This window comes from Apodemus sylvaticus, chromosome 16, assembly GCF_947179515.1.
Source record: "Apodemus sylvaticus chromosome 16, mApoSyl1.1, whole genome shotgun sequence".
Taxonomy (NCBI): Eukaryota; Metazoa; Chordata; class Mammalia; order Rodentia; family Muridae; genus Apodemus; species Apodemus sylvaticus.
Genome location: NC_067487.1, coordinates 46,523,786 through 46,549,035, shown reverse-complemented (window position 1 = coordinate 46,549,035; position 25,250 = coordinate 46,523,786). Strand labels below are relative to the sequence as shown.

The 25,250-nt window shown below is 41.6% G+C and overlaps 1 protein-coding gene across 5 annotated transcripts in view; it reads left to right on the top strand.

The window, feature by feature from the left end:
* Arl15 (ADP ribosylation factor like GTPase 15) overlaps positions 1-25,250 on the top strand; it is a 370,731-nt gene that overhangs the window by 117,203 nt on the left and 228,278 nt on the right. For all 5 annotated transcript variants that reach the window (XM_052159499.1, XM_052159501.1, XM_052159500.1 and 2 more), the window contains one exon: positions 9,525-9,669. In XM_052159499.1, the coding sequence (XP_052015459.1) occupies positions 9,525-9,669 (145 nt within the window). The remainder of the gene's footprint in view (positions 1-9,524; positions 9,670-25,250) is intronic.

Here is a 25,250-nt window from a genome sequence, read left to right as displayed (position 1 = left end):
TTCCCAGGGCACTCCTGACACATGGCATCTGGATGCTGAGTCAGACATCCCCTTCGGAGTTGAGCTAGTACCTTCATGCAGTTGCTCAGAATCTAGTGGGGGAAGACGGACAACAAGCAGACAGGACAGAATGGAAGTGCTGTGCTAGTGGACGAAGAAAGAAGCCCAAGAAGAGTTTAAAGAATATCATTCAGATTAGACTGGGGAGCACAGAAGTTCTAGGACACATGGGCGTCGAGTTGAACTTTGATCGTTGCAGAAGAAGATAGTGGGCTTCTTAGATGACAGGAAGCAAGTAACAGAGGATGTGGTTTCCATTGGCTCCAAGTAATAGTGGGAAAATAACAGTTTAAAGAGAATTATTATTGTATTGTGTGTGTGTATTTTTTCTTTTGTTTTGGGTTTATTTATTTTTTCTGTCAAATCCTGTTTTAGATGATTTACAGACATTTCATGGAACCAGAGATAACAGCTAAAGCCAAATTTAAAAAAAAAAAAAGTTTTGTCTGCTTCTGTAAATAATTTGTATTACCCTCGCAGATACAGATGGTTACAAGAATATTTTAAGTCATGAAAAATGGTTTTATGTGTTTTAGAGAGACCAGAGCCTTTTGGAGATGGGCGAGAGTAATGCTTGAGGTGATGACGTCAGCAGACATCATCATTGTCCTGAGGACAGTGGTAATGTTCTGACCAAAAGGCCTAAGGAAGGCAGAGGTGGACAGATGTGTAGGGGCCAGGGACCCTGCAGTATGTGGGGGTAAAGCCCAGTGACGTAAGCAAAAGAATAGATTGTTCCTGTTAAGGACTACAGGGTGAAAAGAAGTAGCATTTAGTTTCTTCTTTGGCATTGCAAGCATCTCAGTGTGAAGTTCTGTGGCACTGTGAGGGGAAAGAGCATACTTTGTTGAGCTTTTGGTGACACTTCAGTTCATCTGAAGGGCGGAGACCAGGGAGCTGGTTCTCTTTAAATGTTTTCCAAGACCTGACTCATTCCAAATACATAAAATATAGACATGCTCAACATGCTTTTTGTATTTTCAAGACCTGCGTTCTGTTGAGAAACAGTCTGTTCACATAATGGTAGTGGTGGTGGTGGTGGTAGTGGTGGTGTATATAAAATGTATTAGTGTTTCAGTTTTATCTAAATTAGTATTTCTTCACACCTTAGGGGGAAAAATCATATACGCTGTAAAACTGTTATAGGCGAAGCCCTGGTAAGGAGATGTTTTCAAAAGCAAATAAAGCTTGAGTTCTGTTACAGACAACCATGCCTAGGGATTGCACTGCTGGTTTTAGTGGATAATTCTGCTGTTATAAAAGTTCATTCTTAAACGTCAGATTTCCTGTCCAACTATTACAAGATAACAATCCTATGTTTAAAAATAAGAAGCATGTATTTTCCATGTAGCTTCCCCTTTGAATCTCCTGGTTTCTTTCTTTTTGATTCTTAGCTCTCTGATCTGTAATTTGTGTGACAGATCTCCGAGTCTGGATAACCAGGGGGATATAAGAATCTTGAATTGGTCTCTTTAAACCTAGTTGTTCCGTACATGCCCAAACTTTGGAAACCCCACTTTCAGTTAATTCTGAAATACCCATATTTGGCCGGGTGAATACTCCTGATCAAGGATGGCCGGCCGATGCTCGCACCGCGAGCCACATGGGCCCCTGGTCTGGCTCAGTGCTGCGGCGGCGGCGGCAGCGGCACTCAGATGTCTGCCCCTCTGCACAGCCGTGAGGCCAATGTCTATAGCTGCTGAGCATGAAATCCCCTGCTTCTGTTTGTTTCTTTTGTTGCCACGCGTTAATAGGGACAGAGACAGGAGACAGCCCAGAACAAAGCACAAATAATGGAGTGTTTCACCCCAAAAAAGGAATGTGGGTTGAGAAATACAAAGGGTACTGCAAAGACAGACTTAGTGTCCCGAGGCACTGTGATGTATCTGCCAGCAGCCCCAGCCCTGGGACAATTCCGGACCAGAGCCTTCATCTGTGAGCTCCCAGTCTACATGGCCCAAAGGTTTGACCCATCTTCTATGAAAACAGTTTATTGTTTTTCTCACTAGGGTCTTAAAGGGCAGGGGGATTTTTCACCTCAAAAAGTGGATTGCTCTTGCCAGGTAGTGACGTCTTCCGGGCTGTCTGGCGGTCAAGGGCTACGGTATTCCATCTCCCTGCTTGGTATTTTTGCTGCACTTGGTGCGGTTTGATCTTAGACTCTTCTCATGTGTTTTCAAGAACTCAGGGGCTTCCAAGGCTGTGGGGTGTGTTTGACATTCCTCTCTCATCTTACAGATAGAGATTGGCTTGAAGAAGACACGTTCTTTCTAGATCATTGTCTTGTGAATACATTTCTGTGAGATCGGGCTTACTCATGGATTTTCCCTCCCATAACTCCCTCAATCAGCTTCATTTGTTTTTCTTATTAGCTTACTTTATCAAAGCATATATATATATATATATATATATATATATATATATATATATATATATATATATATGTAGATGTATGTATAATGCATAAATATATATACTTTATATATATACTTATACATACATATATTTTAAGGACTAAATAACATATATTTAAAGGTCTGCCCCAGTAAAGGTTTTTTCCCACATTTCTGTCTATAGAATCAGAAATCTATGTTCTGCACGGGCTTCTCTTCAGATAAGTGGTGCCCTTCCCAAGGACAAAAAGGGGTTAAATGAAAGAAGTGAATTGGCCAAGCCTCTCTTCTCGTTTCCTGCTACCTATTTTAGAGGGTTAGGGAACAGGCACAGGAAGTGATGGACTCAGACAAGGAGCACCAACGTGGTATCTTTGCGTCCTTGTTTGGAATGAAAGGCCCTTCATGATAAAGCTGCACATCATGGTTCAATCAAGGAATCAGCCTTTTTTCTGGGACTCCCTGACCTCTTCTAAACAACTGCGCCATCTCACCACTTAGGATGCTCTGGTCCCTGCGTCTGGATGTAGCAGCTCCCAGTGTCTAAGGACGTGAGCCTGGAGACTGGAGTGACCTTGGAATGTGATCTTACCTAGGTTGCCCTTAGGAGTGACTCTGAAGTTGCTTTTCCATGCACTCTCAGATGTGAGGGACTGAGATTTCCAGGGGCTCCAGAAGCAGTTCTGGAGCTAGACTGCTGGGATCTGGATCCTGTCCCTGGCAGGCAAGCTACTTCACCTCTTTGAACCTCAGTTTTCTGGTCCTGAAATCAGAACTATTGAATTAACACTCCACAATTACTTGCACTTCGTGCTCACCAGGGTTCGCTGCCTCCCTTTTCCTCCTTTTCGATGTCTGTGGGCGCCCAGTCATCATGGTCCTGACTGATGTCTCTGTTCTGCAGAACTAAAGCCGTTGAGACATGTCCTTCCACACATTTGGAATTGATTTGTATTTTGTATTGCGTTACATTTTCAAAAGACAGACTCATATTTGATTATTGTGAGCGCTCGTGAAGCCTGGAGTTCCATTTCAATAACTTCATAAAAAGAAGGGGGGGGGGGGACAAACAAAAACCCCAACAACAAAGACAACAATTCTAGAAATCAAATCTCCCTCCATGGGCAGCAGGCATGTACCATGCATACATATAAAATGTTTAATTTTTAAAAAGAAATAATGTAAATAATGCCCACCTGCCTCTTTCTCATTTTTGAGACCAGGCTCTGTGAGAGACAGATGTCGAGGGAGAGAGGTGATTTTTCTCTTAAGGTACAGCCTTGACTCAGTGATGTCTCAGGAATCAAACAAGCTCTGCCCTTGTATTAACAAAGAAAGAAAATGCATAGCTATCTGATACAGAAGCCACCAGGGTTTTTTTTGTTTTGTTTTGTTTTTTGTTTTTTTGTTTTTTTGTTTTTTTGTTTTTTTTGTTTTTGGTCTGGTGAGGCTCATATTTAAATAAGGAAGAAACTGTGGCTTGGGCACTGTCTGGGTGTCGTCTGGGTGTCTGGGGGAAGACCTGACGCCGACTGAGGAAAACTTTCCAGCAACTATAGAGCGTCAACCGAATTGGAATCGTGCTCAGAATAAAATCTTGTATTCATGGCGTAAAACAGAGCATTGATTGAAACCCATGCCATGTCCCACAAGGCTGGGAATTTCATGCCACAGGATGGTAGGGAATCCTGGCAGTGCAGGGGCTGATGCCAGAGCAGGGCTTTTCAGCAAGCCTCTCGTCCAGAAATATGTGGTGCCCGGACAATTCTCTGGCTGTTTAGATGCCTGGCCACCCTCAGAATCTATAAAAGTTTAACTTTTAGAACCACCAATGAAACCAAAAAATGGATATATCCTTAGGTCTGAGTGCATATTTCTATCGGCTGGTAAATTCAATCGGAGATAAAAAACACATGTGGGTGGAAGTCTTACCTGCAGCACGGGCAGGGTACACAACACTAAGTAATGGGGGAAGAGGCTGGAGAAGTGCCCTCTCAACAGTAAACAGGGTCTTGGCCAGTAGACAGAGGAAGACCAAGGTCATAGCAGTAAGGAGGCCAATTGCTTCCCTGTTTGAAGGACTACTATGTGGTTTGGAGGAAGCTGGAGTCTTTAAGGGCTGATGAAGTCCATAGCTACATGCCAAATGAGTACTTTGCAGTGCCGGTTCATTATGCAGATATTCAACAAGTACCTACTGTGTTCACTGCATGGCTGCATCTGCCAACTGTCTGAGCCTGTTCCCAACAAAAAATGGGCAAAATTTCAGACCCTGAGTATCTTGCTATAGGGCTGGCTACCAGACTCTTATCCAAAGCCCCGCTTTTACCCTTAAAGTTTTATTTGTTCTAAAATAATTTATCCTCAATACACATGACCTCTTTCCTCTTTTCAAAGAGGAACAAGTAATAACTGACCTGTGGAAAAAGGCTGAAATAGTCTAGGCAAGGGAGATCGTGATGGTGGTACCCCGAGAAGGATTAAAATTCAGACTGCTCTGTTCTTTGGTTCCTGCTGCACAGGGCCCTGGTGGTTTTTGTTTTTGTTTTTTTTTTTTAAACAGAACCTGGGTTGAGAGCTAGGGTGGGTTGGGAATGAGTGGCCTCTCTGGGTTGATAGAAGGGGCTCCATGCTGGGCTGTGTGGGGGGCTGCCAGGCTCTCACCCAGGGAAGCTAGCTAGCAGCCAAGATACCTTAGGAAAATGAGCATCCCCGAGACCGCTTATTTGTCCAGTCTGGCGCCTTTCTTAGGAGTGTAAAGCATTGAACTCATGCCTCCTAACATCCTCCTGAAGAAAGGAAGTGGCAGATAGTGTTAAATGTTACTGGTTAATCACGGGCAAGCCAAAGCACGGAGAGGTTTATGGGGCTGGAGCAGAGTCGCACAATGCCGCAGTGTCTGGCCTGGGAATGAAGCCCGGGTTTGCCGCTCGCTGTCAGGACTGCCGACAGCATTGTGTCTCGCATTGTACAGCCGTGAAAGGGGCTTACTCCTAACAATGGGGGAGCTGCTGTCGGAGACAAACGCACTGACCTTTGGTACAGTATAGTCTAGAGGCCAAAGTGAGTAATTTTCAGTAAATTGACTATAAGATCCAAAGCTTCATTAGGTTTTAAAACAAGAAACAAATGAAAACTCTGTACAATTTTGGGAGCCAACTTAAAAAGCACGGACGTTCCTCCCAGCTTTGAAATGGCACGTACTTAAAAGTTCTATGGTGTGGGCTCAAAATATAACACTTTCTCTCTGTTAACCGAAACTGTGGCATTTGTTTCCAATACATATGTATTTCTGGGTTTCTGAACTATGTTTTAAATATTTTCTTTTTCTTTTCTTTTCTTTTCTTTTCTTTTCTTTTCTTTTCTTTTCTTTTCTTTTCTTTTCTTTTCTTTTCTTTCTTTCTTTCTTTCTTTCTTTCTTTCTTTCTTTCTTTCTTTCTTTTTTTTTTTTTCTTTGTAACAACTACTAGTCCAGCATTTCTCTTCCACAGAGCTGCGTTTCCCTGGTCTGAGTTTGGAAGAGGGAACGAGTCTTTTTCTTTCATTCAGGTTTAGTTTGGGTCCCATCAGAGTATTTGGGACTACAGAACTGGGGATTCGGGGACAGTGGCGAGGTGTTCCCAGGGCATTGTCGTGCTGGGTGACATTGCAGACTGTGTGAGTCAGCCGTGGGATGGAGCTGACAGTCCAGGGAAGAATAGAAGAGGAAAGAGGGCAGACTATTACTGCTCAGTTGTCTTCTGTCAGTGTCTGAGACTTCCCGACATGAATCAAAAGATGTCATAGATTTTGGGTGGGCTTGGGTATAAAGTTGTTGTGTTCTGGATTTTAAAGGGAACATGGAGATGAAATTGCATAACTTTGGGCAAAATCTGCCTGCCTGTCTGTCTGTCTGTCTGTCTGTCTCTATCTATCTATCTATCTATCTATCTATCTATCTATCTATCTATCTATCTATCTATCTAATATAGCATATATGCGTGCCACAGCATTGTTATAGCAGTCAGAAGATAGATAACTCCTGGGACTCCGCCTTCCCCTCTGCCACATGGGAATGAACTGAGGTCCCTTGGCTTGGTGGCATCTTTACTCACTGAGCCACCCTGCCAGCCTCACATACTTCATTTTGTATTTAGGATTTATGGCAATTTGGTTCACATAGTGGGGCCAGTCCCGCTGCCCTCCAGGAACTGGTATAGAGGAACTACAGGAGAGGAGCTGAGTGAGCCAGCGGCTGGTTTCTAGAGAGAGAAAGTCCTTCCTTTGTTCCCTCAAACAAAGACCAAAGCAACCAGTCATAGCTGTCTAGTGCTGTCTGTCAGAGTTGAATATAGAAGACCCCCTGTTAATGTAAACGACTGCTAACCAGTGGCCACCTTCAAGGAAATGCATATGCCCGCGCAGAGATCTGTCTAGTCATGGGGAGTCTCAGGAATGAGGAAGAGTCTCGGACAGGGTGAGCCATTCCTCATGTGAGTCCAGAGAGTGACGTGCTGGCGTCGAGAAGGCTGTTGATGGTCTAGTCATTCATCTTGTAGGAGAAAGCATAGTGGAACTCAAGTGAATGCCAAGGAGGAGTGCCGATGACACCACGGTAGGGGGAGCAGCTGTAGGAAGGACCCCTCAGACTTAAAAGGAAGAGAGGAAATATCATTAGAGTTTAATAAATCCATGTAGAATATGGATCATAAAATTGTCGACCAGAAGTCAGCAAAACCTCTTAAAAACTGAGGGAAAAAATGAACTTGGGGTAAAAAGAACCTCTAGTGTATTGAGAAAATAGATCTTGTACTTCAAAAACTGAAGTACAAGGTCTTTGAGGGACTTGGCTAACTTCTGGTGTTGAAGTATAAAAGCCAAGTGTTTCTCTGACTTGGACACTTTCCTTTGAAACACAGGGGCCCAGAGATCAAGCATCCTCTTAGCCCTTGTATTTTTTCTTCTCCTGTTAAGGTAAAACTTAAATATCATTCATTCTCCATCCAACTGTGACTTATTGAGGGTAGCTTCTTTGCCCTGTCCACTGCCAGGCACTGGGGACAAGAGACCACATCGGACACACGTGGCTCCCCCAGTCTGGTGGGGAATACGAATTGTCAGTATGATGAATTTGCCGACAAGGTATGAGAGCCTGGCATCAGTTGCTGACACAGTCTCCCATCAGAGCTGTCTGTTCCCAGGAAAGGGTGGTCAAGTTGAAATCAAAGAGCTGTTGGCAAAGCCTGCGGAATGGAAGAGGAAACAGCATAGGCCACCATCTCAGGTGACATGCTCAGCACGGTTTGGAAACAGTGGTAGATGTGAGTCTGGCCACACTGGCTGCGACTGACTGCATCTTGTCTGGATGCGGTCCTACACCACGATAAGAGTTTACAACCATGGGTCAGTAGATGTTAAGCGTATAGAATGAGGAAAGTTAAGCGCATTGAATGGATTTTGTTTTTATGAACAGTCACAGTAGGTGCAGTGGAGAACAGAACGCAAGGTTAAATATCCGTGGAAGCAGTGGGGCAATGGTGGTTTCTAGGTGACCACAGACTAGGTGGGGAGACTCCAATGGACTCTAGAGTAGCAGTTCTCAACCCATGGGTCATGGACTCCCACAGGGCTCACATAGCAGACATCCTACACAACAGGCATTTATAGTAGCAAAATTATACTTAAGAAATAGCAATGGAAGTAATTTTATGCTTGGGGTCACCACAACATGAACTGTATTAAAGGGGCACAGCCTTAGGGCAGTTGAGAAAGTCACATTTCATAGGTCACATGGGCTAGGCTTGATCACATGTTAGAAATGGAGAGAGGAATAATCAGGCTTGACCATGAGAGTGTGGTAGCTAAGTAGCACTCGGCTCTTATCTGAGAGGAATCACCACAACATTTTATAGTTCTTTCTCTATGAGCTCAGACAATCAAATTAGGAATTTTCCTCTCTCTTTACTTGTATTTCTAGTTCCTTATGAATTAATGTTCATATTGAACGAATATTGGGAACATTGAATATTCTGCAAAGTGGTGCGTAGTCGATACCTTAACTGGATTGGAGATGCATGGAAATAGCAAACACTTCATAAATGACAGCCTATAACTACAAACCCTTGTCTTTGCCAAGTAAGCTTGTATGGCTCAGAAAACTGGATTATAGTTCATAAAACCCCGAAGTCAGTTAACCTCAAACCCAAGTTAGCAACAGCCAAGAGGGCATGGATTCTTTTGTGATTTAAGATTCTTCTTTTGAAGTAACATTGAAACAAGCTCAGAGGCACATCATTCCTTGTGTGCCCTGGCTTCAGTGCCCAGCCCAGACCTTGACCAGGTCCTTCACTCAGCATCACTGGTTAGGGCTTTTCCATGTTCGCTTTCTCACACGCCCCACCAGATGGAGGTGGAGGGAAGAAGAGACTTGAGACTTTCTCTGAGCCAGATAATTGCAGATTTCAAGACCCTTCACCTGCAAGTACTTCAGCATGTGTTTTCTCAGAACAACGACTTTTTTCTTACATAATGACAGCACAGTTATTTAATTCAGGAAATTTAACCTTATGCAACACTGTTATCTAATGCGCAGTCTATATTCAGTCCTCACTATTGTCCCAATACTGTCATTTATGGTGCTTTCTTCCTCCCAGTTCAGGATCTAATCTAAGATGCATCTCAGTTCATATTATGTCTTCTGATTCTTCATGAGGAGTGGGCTCCTTAGCCTCCGACTTTTGAGACAGTGGTGTTTCAGGAAACAGACTAGGTATTGTACAGGATGCTTCTGAGATTAGCTTTCCGTAGCTTCCTCATGGGTAGGTTCAAAGGATGTGCACTAGTGGGATGCTCTTAGAACCCCATGCCTGTTGATCCTGTCACATCGAGGCGTCATAGACAGGTCTCGTGGCTGTTGCGTAACACTCTCAGGAACGTTTCTTACTTTGACAGAGTGATATGGCCCAGGTGTCTCCACCTGAAGCTCTCACATTCCTGCTTAAATTTGATGGGGGTACTTAGTTACTCTCTTTACATTTGCACCGTTGTTTCCATCTTTCACTGAGGTTTGCCTCCATCTCTTTCTCTTGGCAGTGTTTTCGAGCACTTTGCTGCAAGGGACCAGCACCTGCGCGCCCTGAATATGACTTGGTTTGCATAGGTCTCACAGGCTCTGGGAAGACCAGTCTGTTGTCCAAGCTCTGCAGCGAAAGTCCGGAGAACGTTGTGTCGACCACAGGTGGGTGTTGTATCGAGCGGCTGTCTCTGTCTCCTCCTCGTCCCCGCGGTGGCCAGTTTCAACCTGTGCTGCTTATGTGGCCTCGACTGCCCATTCAGTCCGTCACCTCGTGCTTCAGTAGCATGCCTATTTCAACTTTAAATACTCTGTCTCCTCTTCTGGAACAAATACTAGCATGCAGTAGCTGGGCCGTGCATCGCCATTTCTGTTCTTGCCAGTGACACAGAATAAACCTAGCTCATAAAAGTACTTATAAAACCTAACCCTGGAGTCTGGGGAGTTCTAGCCTGAAGCTCCACTGAGCGCTGTTCCCCTTGCAATCCAGCTGACATTGGCTGGTCATGGGCTTGCTCCATAGCACTAGTGATGTGCACTGATGTGCACATGGTCATAGCACTAGTGATGTGCACTGATGTGCACATGGTCATAGCACTAGTGATGTGCACTGCCCTTCCTCACCTCACTGGTTGTCTTGTAACGATAGATGGTTTGAGCACTATAGGTCCTTTACCCTTTACCGCGGTTTATGACTTGAAAAGGTGAGTCAAAAATACAGGGGTTTTAAAAATGGTTTTTGAGTTGTATTTATTTTTATTTCACATGCCATATTTTACCTGAGTGTATGCCTGTGCCAGAAGAGGGCACAGATCTCCTGGGACTGGAGTTACAGGTATTTGGTAGCAGTCATGTGGATTCTGGGAATTGAACCCAGGTCTTTTGGAAGAACAGTTAGTGTTATTAACTGCTAAGCCCTCTTTCCTGCTCTAAATAGTGTTGCCATTTTGTTTATTTTTTAAATCAGGGAGTATTGGTCCCCCACGCAGAGGCGCAATACCTGGCAGTGTGAAGACATTTTGCCTGCCATAGCTGGGTGAGGGTGCTTCTGGCTTATACAGTAGTTATAGGCTCCTGATGCCAGGATGTGATCTGTGGCTCACAAGGCAGTTCCCACAGCGAGGACTTACCTACCCCAAAAGGGCACCATGAGCAAAGTTGAGAGTCCCACTCCCACCCCTCCCCAGTATTTCCTCTTTACCCTTCTGATAGTGAGACAGAAAAGAAGAGTGTGTGTCCACTACAATGATGGCAAAATGGTTATAGGTGAAGAAAAGGGCAGTTGAGGTAGAAGTACCCAACAGAAGAAGCAAGGCAAGGCTTATCAGCACCGTGTGCTGTGCAGCGGTGGGATGCGTGGTAAAGTTTTCCCCATTGGATTTGAAGCCGATCGGTAAGGCAGGCATGTAGGTAGGGACAAGAGACTAGGGTAGAGGGAGAAAGAGGAAGCCGAGTTATGTGACCTCGGGAGTGTGCATCAGGGCAGGGCCTCTTAGGACCATGTTTCTGCACGGCTCTCTGTGTTCTGTGGCATGCCAGGTGGCAAATATTAAGGGAAATGCTGAGTCTGGGCAAACCTTTTCACACCGAATTCAGAAATTTTAGCTTCATCTGTAGTGTACAGAGATTTCAGAGTCTTGTGAGCAAGGAAACAACACGCTCAGATGTCCATTTGAGAAGGATGAGGCTAGCCTTGGTTGGGGGCATGACAACCTTGAGGAGCCCCTGGATGATGATGATGAGGAGGAGGAGGAGGATGCACTTGAAGGCCTTAAGTGAAGCACTGACAGGAAAAACAGAGAGCTGAGAATGGGGAGAGCAAACATTTGAGGGAATTGGCAGGACTCGGTCACCACTTGGCTTGGGACGAAGAAGGAAAGAGAGGCCAGCGGTGACTCAGTTCCTGGCTCAGCTGATGGTGGGTGAGGAAATTGTTCACTAGGGTTTCTTAAGTAGGAAAAATGTTGGTGATCAGGAACTTCACCTCAGTTCAGCTCAGATTTGGCGAAAGCCAAATTCAAGGCACGTGTAGGCCTTTTTAGGTCTTAAGAGTTAAAAATGTAAAAGATGATGGGGTCTATAAAGGAGTTTATGTGTATGTGCCTTGAGAACAGGGAGGGTGAGAGCAGGTGACTGTAGTTAAGTACTGGTAACTCTGCAGAGCTCTAGAGGTTGTCTATGGGTCTCCTTTTCCCATAGACAACACTGAATCCTCCCTCTTTCCTCTTCCCTCTTCCCTCCTCCCTCCTCCCCCACTTGGCTCCATAGTCCTCCCATCAGCACCTATCAACTGTTTTGTTCCCATGCCTGCCTCACCTGGCTGCTCTTCCTAAGGTACTAAGGGCAGACAGCACATCTTACTTGATATTCTATAAACAGAGGCACAAGTTTGGACTTAGATGTAGAAATTTGTTGAATATTAAATTTGATCTCTGTAGTGTTTTTGTAGCCGCCAGCAGCTACATGTAAACTGGGTTACCTGTTGAGAGAATTTTGGGGTCATAGGGAAGAGCGGCGAAAAGAAAGTACGGCTAAGTCAATGTTCACTGATCAAAGCCGTAAACTTTAATGGCGCCGGACCTTTTAACAGTTCGGGCAAACCCTTCCCCCCAGACTCCAGGCTGAGTTCCGGTGGAAGTTGTCTAGCTTCTCTTGGAGGTCTTCGTCTTGACTGCTCCGGCAGCTGGGTGGGTCACCTGTTTAATTCAGGAATCCCTATACCAGGAAGAACAATGAACTTAACCTTTACTACGTGCACTCCACCCTAGGTGGAGCAGGATCCTGGCTAACTGGGAGAAGTTAACCTTGACCAAAGTCAAACTCTGACCAAGTGCAAGACTGCCCCAATATGGCTCTGTACATGTCCTCCCTTTTTTTATTAATTTGAACACGAGGAGGTAGAAAACAAGTGGATAAATATCCTTCATAAGAAGGCGGGCCTTAACCAGGAGGGGAAGCATTGACCGTAATTCCTCTTAAATATTGTATAACGTCTTTTTCAGAGGAGGGGTAATAGGCTCCCTTATTATTTTAAGGACAGCCTCTCGACGTTAACCCCTATGCAATTAGGTGTACTTCCTGGGGACTCAGAAGCAGAAATTCACCTCCCCATGCAGTGCTTTGCCTCGCACGTCTCGCTGGTACCCATGTTTGTTCAAAAACAAACACACATAGATCTGAGTTCTATGTGGCTCCCTCTTTGGAGATCCACTTGTGTAAGTTTTGAAGCCAGGGGGGTCTGCAAGTGTCTTTAACAGACATGTAATCTCTCCATCCAGGTGAGCCTGGGTGGAGACAGCCAGTCTGCTTAACAGACAAGGTCAAGAGTTAAAGGTGGAATAGGATTAACTTGTCCCAGAAGTATCCAATTCAGTTGTAAATTAACAACTTTAAGGACCCAAGGCTTGGCCTCTGAGGTGGGAGAGGTAGCCTTGTGAATCAAGAATTAAGCTGTTACTTCTCAGGAAAAGTGGAGACTATATGTTAAATTAACACAGCTGGCTGAAGATTGTTAGCCATCCTCAAAATTGGAATCTTCAATATTGGAATTATTTCTAGACTAGTCTATGGTTAAGTCAGCTGAACACAATAAGGAGAAGAGTCATTTTAACTCTTCTTAATTAATTTTTCCTAAGCTAGCATAACAGTCTCCATGTTCTGTCCCACAAAGTCTAAAAGCTTGAAGCTAGGCAATTTATCTAACCTGGGACATTTAACAATTGAGGTAAGTCAAGAACATATATCCAATATAGCTCTTATGTTACCATGGTCTGGGCATTCAGCAAGCACAGTCAGCATATCTTCTGCAGCATTCTGTGGAAAAAACAGAGGACATGCCTTCTCCCCCAATATTAAATCAGGATCATGGCATATGTTAGTAAGTGAATTCCTTCATTTCACCTAGACATCAATATGTCTAATTACAAGATGTCATATACATTTAGCAAGGAGTTTCTTGGCATCTAAATTTTAAAATTTTAAAATTTTCTTAAAAACATGTAAGCATAATTTAAATTATATGTACAGGGACACGATTTCCCCTCTCTTCTTTCTTCCAAGAAGATATTGTTTTATTAATTTAAGTTGGAACACAAAGTATAACCCATAACATAGGCAATAACTATGTAATTATATAAAATATAGTTGCTTTTTCTGTTAGAGCAGTTGCAACTAGACAGCCTAAAAATGAATCATTAGTCACATGTACATATTTTTTAATCTTCTAAATTAGAAATATGAATATCATTTATCTGTAATAACTAAGTCCTCTAGGATTAACACCATTACGTGGTAGAGGTAGAAATTGAGGACATCAAGAACAAATCTTTACAATTTGATGTGCACAAAATATAAAATTATTTCAAATACCTAAAGGACAGTCATTTAGAGAACATATCCTTTGTTCTTAGAAATTTGAATCACATTTGTATAAACTGTAGAAATTAAGAATTAGCAGTATTAAAAATGGACCAATCTTAAGCAATTATAAACCATGAGCTATGTATATCTACTATTATTAAAAGCTTGACCTTTAACATCTTAAAAATAGCTGCTATAGCACCCAATTCAGGTATCTGTGTTGAAGCAGGGAGAAACTTAAAGGAATAAACATGTGATCTGATAGTACAAATTATCTTTTGGATAACAATTATTAATTTTGCCTAAAAATGCTTACCATGTAATAGACCAACCATTAATAATAAATTTGATTGTTGCTTGAAGCAAGGAACAAATGTTTCCTACCTTGAAAACAGAGGTTTAAGACCTTCTGTGGCAAGCTTAAAATGAGGTAAATATAAGATAAAGCCAATTAATATATCCTAACAACCTTTGAAAGCCATTTACCTAAAAATTCTAAAAGTCTATAGGAGCAAGGGCCTGTAACAAACATTCTATGAACATTATACACTGAAAATTTTAAGATCTTAACTTCTAGTATTGAAAGAGAGACAAACATTTTTTTTCACAAGACATAAGGCTGTTAGCCATTCCTTGAGGCAAAACTTTCTAATGAAATTGCTTTGTTGTTTCTTTAAAATTAGAAGCAAATGTTTTTATAATTATCAGAATGTAAAGTAAAAAACCAACCCTTTAAATTTACAATAATTTTGTAGGGAGTAGACAGGCCAAATGTTAATGCTTTTATAGCCTCCTTGACCTTTCATAGATTTGAACTGCATTTTAACCCACACCTGGATAAGTCAAAAACCTTTTTTTTTTTTTTTTTTAAAGCCAAACACTCCCTAGGTGGGGCCTGTAAGGCAGAAACAATTTCTCAAAACTTCCTCACTAGCTTCCCCTGAGGCAGCTCTAAGCTTTGCATTAACTCAAATGTAAATTTTTTTATCTGCCCTAGGATCCACCTTGAGTCCTTGGCAAGGACTGGTATGAGATTCCTCAAATGTAAATATCTTCTAATCTGAGCCTTTTATCTAAGACCAGACCCAAACTATCTGTCCTGCAAGGACATTTTGAGGATTAAACAAAAGAAACCAGTAATTCCATGGTCAAGGGAACCTACTTGATATCAAATACATTTCTACAGAGATATCCTTTTTAATCTTGGAGGGTTAAATTTTGCTCCTACCATTGTAGCCTATAAACTTGTGGAAAAGTGGCAATGGGCCTCTAAAACCCATAGCTGCATCACTCTCAAAATTATCTTAATTACAAAATGTTAACAATTACGAGCCTGCAAACTGAAAACTGTAGCCAATGACACACTGATTTTTATTGTAACTCAATGTTTTCTTGCAATATTAGAGCACAATTGTAATTTTGGAAGCAAATCTCAATTTTAAACAATCTATTTTCTTTAAAATTAATGGCAAACACATATTTACAGCACAAGGTTTGTATGCCAGTTCTTATGTTCAAGTGTATAACAGTGTAACTTATTAAAGAGACAATATTTTAGATCTTAATCTTCATTAAGTCTAATCTCCAGGCCAAGATTCACATGAAACACCATGCCAATTTAGGAGCGTCCCAAAGGCCTGTATTTCCTGGATTGCGTCATGCCACGTGGTGTTCTTCAAAATGGCGACTACCCTAAACTACCAGCCTTAATCGTCATGCCACGTGTTCAAAATGGCGACTACCCTAAACTACCAGCCTTAACCTAACTTTTGTTAATAACATTATACCTTTTAAATCATGTGCAGTGACTTAAGCCAATACTCTATAGTCAAGACATGCAAAATATACCTTTAAATCCAATTATAAACAAGAACAAAGCATGAGTGGCGTTAGGCCACGTGTAGTTAGTTAAGATAGCTCTAACACTGAATCACCAGTTTTTAAACTAACCTTTTCTTAATAACACTATACCTTTTACATAATAACCAATTAATTTATAACTTTTTAGTCAAGAAATGTAAAGCCTTATATCATTAAAACCAATTAGAAACATGTATAAAGCGACTACATGAATTTCACAAGCCAAACCAAGGTCTTCCCAAATCTCGAGGTTTCTGGGCTTTTAAGAGCGGCTTTTTCCCCAGCCATGTTTCTGTCTTGGGTGAGTGAGCTACGCTGCCGCGGCGTGGCTTTGAATCAATCCCCACACAAACTGTGGCTAGCTCAAGAGGTTACCAGCAGATGTAATCTTTACCAATTTTTTCTTTTTAACATGAAACAGTCATTCACACAAAGACACAGAGAGGACATAAACATACACATAGACAGTCGGTGCACCGGGACAAACACGGAAAGATACACAGAAAGTTAAGCGTGCTTGTTAAGCAATTGCATCCATTTTCCTCTTTAAACAGCTCTTAGAAGCTGTGGACATATGCCTATTTTTAAAAACCCCTTTCTTTTCGCCGAAATCAGCTCTTACGAGCTTTGGGCAAATGCCTACCAAATTCCTTCCCCATATTTCCCTATCTTATCAACCCAAGCAGTCCTGCGCTGGGTCCACGCAGTATGCTTGAAAAACTGTATCCATTCCTGCACTCACAACCATAGACACGAATTCACTAGCGCTAGTTTTGCCCTCTATGTTGCTTACCGTGCGGACACCATTAATTTTCACCTTTTTCTGCGAAGCTTCGCTGGATAGGGCTACCTCAAGAAATTCTCTCGTGCCAGGTCTTCCCACGTTCAGGCGCCACTATGTAGCCGCCAGCAGCTACATGTAAACTGGGTTACCTGTTGAGAGAATTTTGGGGTCATAGGGAAGAGCGGCGAAAAGAAAGTACGGCTAAGTCAATGTTCACTGATCAAAGCCGTAAACTTTAATGGCGCCGGACCTTTTAACAGTTCGGGCAAACCCTTCCCCCCAGACTCCAGGCTGAGTTCCGGTGGAAGTTGTCTAGCTTCTCTTGGAGGTCTTCGTCTTGACTGCTCCGGCAGCTGGGTGGGTCACCTGTTTAATTCAGGAATCCCTATACCAGGAAGAACAATGAACTTAACCTTTACTACGTGCACTCCACCCTAGGTGGAGCAGGATCCTGGCTAACTGGGAGAAGTTAACCTTGACCAAAGTCAAACTCTGACCAAGTGCAAGACTGCCCCAATATGGCTCTGTACAGTTTTAACCTACCTTACCCTCTGTGATCGTCATAATATCTTCTTCTGTAAGTAAGAACCATTATGTCTTATTCTTTTAAGTCACCTGAGTAAGATACAGTGATCTGTTCATTTTAACATAGCCAGGCACAGAGGTAGTATGCCAGGTCCAGTTTTCAAATAAAGTTCAGGGATGCTTAAGACCTCAGATTTCTGATGCAAGCACATGGTTGTCTCTAGAAGTCCATATTTTGAGTAATGTGCTATGAAATTATATAAACACCATTCGCATTATAAACTCCTTTCAGGCAAAGTAGCATCCAAATTAAGTGTCAGAACAACAAAACGTGCCATTTCCCTCAGCGGCCAGGCGTCATCAGCCACTGTGTGCAGGAGAGCAGAGTTGGGTAACAGTGGAAACCTCACCTGCAAATGGTTTCATGATTTATTAGTAAATTGTAATGTGTTTTAAATTTGTTTCTGTAAAATTTTTAAGTAATTTATGTTTCCCTTTTACTGGAACTTATCATAACACTTCTGTTTGCTGATTTCCTGATGAATTAGATAGCAAGTTGGCTAACGTTTTGGATATCAAAATTCTGTGAGTTGCAGCTATCTCGAGTTTGGCACAGGGCCTCTCTGGAGGCCTCTGTAGAGGTCCTTGCCATCAGTAAGTTTATACTGGGTTTGGAAGATGACAAGCATTTCCAGTGGTCAAATGGTTCACGCTTGATTGTTTATCACATGCCAGGTCCTATGTAAGATACTGTGATAATGTGTTGTGTTATGTGATGTGGGTTGTCCTTGACGGTATAGGCCTGAAAGTTACACGTGATTTCTAGCTTAAGAGATCAAAAAAGGCTTCCTAGTGATCAGTGTATTAGGAAAGTGCTTCACTGGTGGTTAGGATCCTAAGCCATGACTATTGGAGCAAGGATTGTTGGGATCTAAAACAAGTGATTCAGAGAAAAGTCTGTCTTACTGGTGGGGTGCTGGTGTCGGGCCTAGAGAATGGAAGAGCTGTTGGGGACCCCTGTAATATGGAGAGATGAGCCAACAGAGACAGTAATTCTCTGGATGCTGAGTTAGCACATGAAATGAATACTGTGAAAATGGCCGTATTATTGGCTGATAGAAAAAGAATTATTTTTTTTTTAAGATTTATTTATTTTATGTAGGTGAGTACTCCATTGCTCTCTTCAGACCCACCAGAAGAGGGCATTGGATCCTATTACAGATGGTTGTGAGCTACCATGTGGATGCTGGGAATTGAACTCAGGATCTCTGGAAGAAGAGTCAGTACTCTTAACCATTGAGCCATCTCTCCAGCCCGAAAAAAGAAAATTTAATTATGACTCAAAGAGTTTTGAACTCAGTATTTAGGGGGAAGTAGTTTAAAAAAAAAAAGGAGAGAAACTAGGCCAGGCAGGTTTAAAGTAAAAGAAAAATTAGAAATTAAAAAAGTAAAAGAAAAGAAAAACTAGAAAAATTGGGTGCTTGTGGCATCCCAATGTTTTTGATATTGGTGGGATATCTAGCAGTGTTTCAAATGCTGAAGTAAAGGTTAGAAAAAAAATTTAGAAAAGCAGATATAGACTTGAGATATACTAAAATGTGGGTTTGAATGAGATTGTCTAGAAACAATGGAAGAGAGCAAAGCGGGGTGCTAAGCAGCAACTGCAGTTCCGTCATTCATTACATATTTATTGTTTTATTGTGTCTGCCCCTGAGCTAGGCTGTAGCACAGCATCAGCAAGTTAAGTCAGATAAACATCGCCACCCCTGAGAGCTTATAGTCCTGCATCTGTGGTTTTTAAGGAATCTTAATCCAGGCATTTCTCTGTAATATGATGTAAGCCCGGTACAGCCAAGAAATCAAAAAAAAAAAAAAAAAAGAAAGTGAAGTCAAAAGTCTAAGATCCCACCTAGTGAAATGAGGAAGTAGTGTACAAGAAATGGTGATGAGTTGAATTATGACTTCTTGGTTCTTCAGAAGATTATGGATAAACCATTTTTCAGGACACATAGAAAAAGAGAACGTTCAGTGGACATTTCTTCCGACAAGGACAGTGAGTACTCTGGTAGATGTGTGTAGGCATGGTCATCTGAGAGAGAGAAGGAAAGTCGGAAGGGTTTCAAGGGAGGATAGAAAGAACACCTCTACCTGCAGAGTACTGGGGTTACAGGTGTGTGCCACCACAGCCAGGCCCCGGAGTCAGACAGTGTAAACATCAGAGCAAAGAGTAATGTGGAGAACAACGAAGTTTGTTGCATCATGGTGAAGGGATCCTTTTATCTGAGAGGACTGGGTGCTTAGTTACTTAAGGGTAGGTCTTCAAAGGACATAACACGAAAAATAGTAGACAAATTCAGAATTAAAATGGGAAACTCCTCTTCCACCAATGGAACATTATAGGCTGGCAATCAGTCTAGAGATGGTAGACTCCAGCAATGTTGTCCACCCACCTGACCCGGTTAACTTTTACAGATCACCCCACCCACCCACAGAAGACACTCATTCCTTCCAAGTGCCTTTGAATGTGTACTAAATTAGATAACTATCTACTATAATACATACGGCAAATATCAGTTAGTTTATACGGACTCCTAACCAAAATATATTTTCAAATCGTAACAGGCATATCCAATCCAGCGTGTAAACACTTCTATCTGCAGAATTAATGCCAATGGAGCTGATTGAGGATGTCCTCCTACATACAGCCCTTATTACACACACACACACACACACACACACACACACACACACACACACACACACCTTACAGTGTTTGGAGCAAGTTTGGGCTATGTGTGCTCCCCAGACGATAAGTGGGTGGGACAGGCCCATCCTTTTCTTATGATTGAACTAGAAATCATTATCAAGAACATCCTTAGGACGGTTTCCAAATGTTTGAAAACTAAATCATTTCTAGCTAACCTATTAATTGAGAACTCACAAGAGGAAATCTAACTGACTTGTGCCCAATGACAACTTTTCAGAATCTGTGTTACATCTCTATAAAGCTGTGCTTTGGGGGACATTTATAGCACTGAGCACTGACACTAGAAAAGAAGGGACTTGGGGCTGGAGAGATGGCTCAGCGGTTAAGAGCACTTGCTATTGCAGAGAACCTGGCTTTACTTCCCAGCACCACATGGTGCTTCCAGTTTGGAGAGCCAGCACCCTCTTCTGGCCCCAGGCACATGTGGTACACAGGCAGACATGCAAGTGAAACGCACAAACACATGAAGAAATCTTAAAAGAAAAAGATAAGAAAAGAAAAAGAAAAGGGCCTGGAATTGATGGGCTTAGAAAAGAAACACTAGATTAAACTCTAAATAGAAAAGAAAATAAATCAATGTTAAAAAGCCACTTAAGCTAATTAGTACCAGAAAGAATTAATGAAGCCAGACACTTGAGTATCTATTTTGAAAAGAGAAATACAATTGATATGACTTAGCTACAGTGATCAGAAAAAATTTAAAAAGAAATAAAATCGCCAATACCTTGCAAATGGCACAACAACATTTAATATGCACGATTTAACTATTAACATCTGCTTTCTGCCAAAGGGTTTGATCATTAGGATGAAGTTCACATTTCTTTGAGATGACAAACCCTCCAGACATAGAGAATTCTGAGAGGTCCTTGTCTCCTGAAGAAACTGAAATTATAGTTAAGAAAATTAATTTGGCATCATTTATGGATCTTGTTAAACATTTTGCAGGGTAGGTGGAAAGGGGAAAATGTTAGTTTCTTGTATTTTCTAGAAATTTAAAGAGGAGTGAAAACTGAGCATTTTATTTATGACTAGGTTTAATCTGATACTAAAATCAGATAATCCAACAATATACACTTTAATGGCTATTATATATTATTAGCAGGAAGCTATAACCAAGTTATACTATTATTATTATTAGTAGTAGTAGTAGTAGTAGGAGGAGGAGGAGGAGGAGGAGACTATAACCAAGTTACGCTATACTCGGAATACAGAGCTGGTTTTACATGAAAACTTCAATCTGGAGCAAAGCTCAGTAGTCAAGTCTTTAAAAATTAGGAAATCACTGATGAGATTTAAGATTTCCAACATTGATTTCTGAGGAAAAATTCTCAACATGGTAAGAAATAGAAATAACAGGTCTAATATAGGCACAACTGGGAATTTGTCATAAATAACTAATATAAAAGAAACTATATGTTTAAGGTAATTTCTTGAAACATTGTTTATAAGTAAAACTTTAAAGCAATGTAAATGCCCTAAAGCAACGGAGTTTATTGAATAAAATTTAGAACTTCAATTGAAACGATTTAGATGGGAATATATATGGTCTTCTGTGGAATAAAATGGAAAAATTAAATTTACATTCATTTTTAAAAATTAAGTTATAGAAACATATGCATTTGAATGTAAACTGGGGAAGAATATATAAAAGTAATAATAATGTACTCTGTTGATGTGGTATGAGGAAATTTTGTTGTTCTAAGTTATTTCTCTGTTTTATAACATTTTGAAAATATAAATCAAATTAAGATGAAATAATTGTTTTCAACACTTAAGAAGAGGGTCTTTGTTAAGCCTAGGTTTCTTACGAACCGATAGCAATCCCAAGAAGGGCAGGTCCATCCAGTTTCCACAAAGCAAGCATGCCTGCTTTTTTTCCAGGAAGAAAGGGAATCCAAATTTTATTGGATCGTTAACTTCAACAATCTTTCAGCTTTGACATAATTTTAAAAAGATACTTAAATTGTCAAAACTCAACAGGGCCAAGAAATCCTCCAGAGAGCAGGAGCCGTTGGAAGAGAACTGGGCAGCTTCTCCCAAGGTCTAAAAACAAGAGAGAGTTCTGTCTGAAGGAGCACCTTGCCTCCGAGGCTACTATGAGCTTGTTGATAAGAACAGTTGTTAAGCTGAGGATTATTTTCTTTGCCCTTTGTTTTTGAACCAAAAGAACGGAATCTAAAGGGTTAGAATAATATATTGAGCTGGGCAGTGGAGGCGCACACCTTTAATCCCAGGCAGAAGCAGGTGAAATTCTGAGTTCAAGGCCAGTCTGGTCTACAGAATGAGTTCCAGGACAGCCAGGGCTACACAGAGAAACCCTGTCTCAAACACACACACACACACACACACACACACACACACACACACACACACACGTATTGATAGAGAGCAAAAACTACTGAGAGAAAATGAAGTGCATTGAATTAAAAAGATGTTGGAAATCTCAGGAGATCTCTACATAGACATTTATATTTCTGCTCTTGAAAAATTGTCAGTGGACAGAGGTCATGACAGTATGAAAGAAAGACCGAAAAAGGTCCCAAGAAATTGATGGAAGTGTTTAAAATAAGCTCAGTATTAGCTGCACAAGGGTTGACCAGAGGGGCAAGCTGAACAGTAAATTTTGATATCTGCTAAAAAAGGATCGGGCTTTACAAATGCCTGTAGATTAAATTTCCTTTTATGATGTTGAAATCCTATTGAGAAGAATTTTGCTGGATTTTTGTCCAAACATCACAAAACTGTCATGGTGTGAATAATGCTTCTGGTCCTGGTGGAGACCACCAAATCTCTGCAGTGCCTTCCCTTTGGCCCTACAGGTCTTCAGGAGGAATCCAGGAATTCCAGAGGCACCGACAAGGATGCAAGTTACTTTGTGCAGGCTTGCGGGAGGGGGAGGCACAGACCCGGGGTGTAGGCCCAAGGAAAACATTTCTGTGTTACACATGAAGGATAAAATTAGACTGGCCTTCCTTTCCAGACGAAGTTTGTTACAATCCCAGGAATGCTTTCTCTTTACAAAACTTGCAAATCCATCTCCCCTGTATTACAGGTTTTGTTAAGATTTAAGCATTGCAAAACATTGACTGAGAGGCTATGCAAACAATTATTTCCCCAGAGAGGTAGCAAGGCATATATTTATTAAAATTTGTGGGGTTAAATCTTAAGGGAGATTTCAGTCTTAGTAATGTAGCTTAGATAGGCCAGGAAAAAATGAGCGTGTAAGCCCAGGCTCCGGCCATCCTGCTGTTTGAACGGTGCCCAGAGAGACCTGCCCTCGAGTTCTCCAGCCAAATTCTAGAGGCCATTAGGAATTGACTCAGCTCTTACTATTATTTCCTCCTTCTTGTTTATTATAAATAATGGGATCCTAATTTTAGAGGAAATCGTAAGGAGCTACTCTGCTCGTTTTATAGCCGAGAATCCTAATCCAAATTTATATGAAAACATGGCCATGAGTTTGAGCACTCTGAGGGAGTGCCTTGTCACATCAGCACAGACACAGAAGGGCGGTCAGTGGGATCTGAAGAAGCAGGGGACGTTCATGCTCTCCGGGCCCAGTCAGTTGGCAGTTACCACTTCCTTCCCCAAGTTCCAGGTCTTATTAAATAATGTCTAGCAAGAAGGTCTTTCTAAACTCACGCTATTATTTTTGTTCCAGTAATAAGTGAAACAGCAATGTTGTGTAGACCTGAAAGAAAATTAATTTGGGTTACTCATGTCAAATTATTTATAGACACAAAGGAAAATGAATGTGTGGGCTTATTAGTCACACGTGTTGCCCGGTCAGAGCCAACAGCTTTAGCTCAATAGGAAGCACATTAGTGTGAAGCCACCTGCTCACTGGTGCATGCAGAAGTCGCCGCGACACTGCACGGCTCTGGTGACAAGACCTGGGTTCAAGTATTCTGTATAGCACTTAGCTTTACTTTCTTCTTGGGCGAGTGGACTGATGGTACCATTGAGGTTTGCCACAACAGGTAAAGATCTTTAGCAGCGTTGGAATCTGAAAGAACATGCATTTAAAAGCAAAGCAAAACAAAATAAAACAAAACACAGAAAGGACTTCTCTGCTAAAATTGAGCAGCTAGTAATAGGTAAGATTTGAGCCCAGACTTCTTTCTGTGTAGCAATGCTTTCATTTCTTAAATCCATTTCTTCAATACTTTTTGATGTGTTTTTTTTAACTCTACTAAATATTAAGTCTTTACCTTGTCCAATCCACTGTAAACAGAAATAACACAGAGTGTGGTTTCTTTTCTTCTTAGTTGGACTTATGTGAACTGAAAATGTTATTTTAACCCTTTAGTTTTGTTTAGTTCATTTATATTAACTAAAATAATAGAAAAGCATTGTTTCTCTTCTATGAAAAAAGTTTCTTTCTTTCTTTCTTTCTTTCTTTCTCTCTCTCTCTCTCTCTCTCTCTCTCTCTCTCTCACACACACACACACACAACTAATGATCTCAGACTTTGTTTTCTGTGCAGCAATTACCGTAACTGCTGCCGATACAAAGACTGCAGTAGGGGAGATCATGAATACAATTGCAGTATAAATCTAGCTACCTATGTTCCTTCTGAGGAGAAAACATGAACATTTCACAGAAACCTTTATGTGTCTATAAATAAAATTCCTCGGTTACTTCAGTTGCTCTAACCATTGATATTTTTAAAGCTGGTTTATTGTGGAATACCTTTAAAGAGCTGAAGGCAGTAACAGTCACATTACCTGCCTACTGGATTAATACACTTCTAAAGATGTATTTTGCCCACAGCTGTGGCCATTTCTGGAAGGGTTTTTACTTCTCTGTTGAGTCCCTGCCGGTTGTCAGCTTTTAAGAATCAAAGCCAATTAAATGTTACTGCTGGGCTCCATAACTTTCTTTTTGAAAGTTGGGACCTGCCCTGCTTCTCTGGAAAATCCATTCTTGAGAGCTGTCGTGAACATAACCACTAATAGACTGCTCGGCATCTGCGGAGGCCTTCTGTTTCCAGGATTTCACAACCATGGCCGTTTAATCCGTAGAATATCCTTGTGGGGTAGGTAGATAGATTCAAGCATCCAAATCTCCTGCAGGGGAATTTTGGTGCCTGTAGGAGTATTGTGATTGGCACAGACTGTCACTGATTCCCCAGAGGCCAGACACCTGGAGAGGCTTTGCTTCAGGCTGGGAACACACCAGCATTTTAGTACAGGGCTCTCTCTCTCTCTCTCTCTCCCCTCCCCCTCTCCCTCTCCCTCTCTTTCTCCTTTCTTCCTTCCTCTCCCCTTCTCCCTTATTTTGGCTCTCTCTCCCTCTCTCTTTTCTCTTTTATGAGTATCTAATGACTTTCTGAACTATGCACCATTATTCTGTAATAGACCCAGTACCTACATCTTGTCATCCTATGACAAAGCTGTGAAGTAGATACTCGTATTTGACAAACAAGAAAGCTAAGGCTGCTAGCTTGTC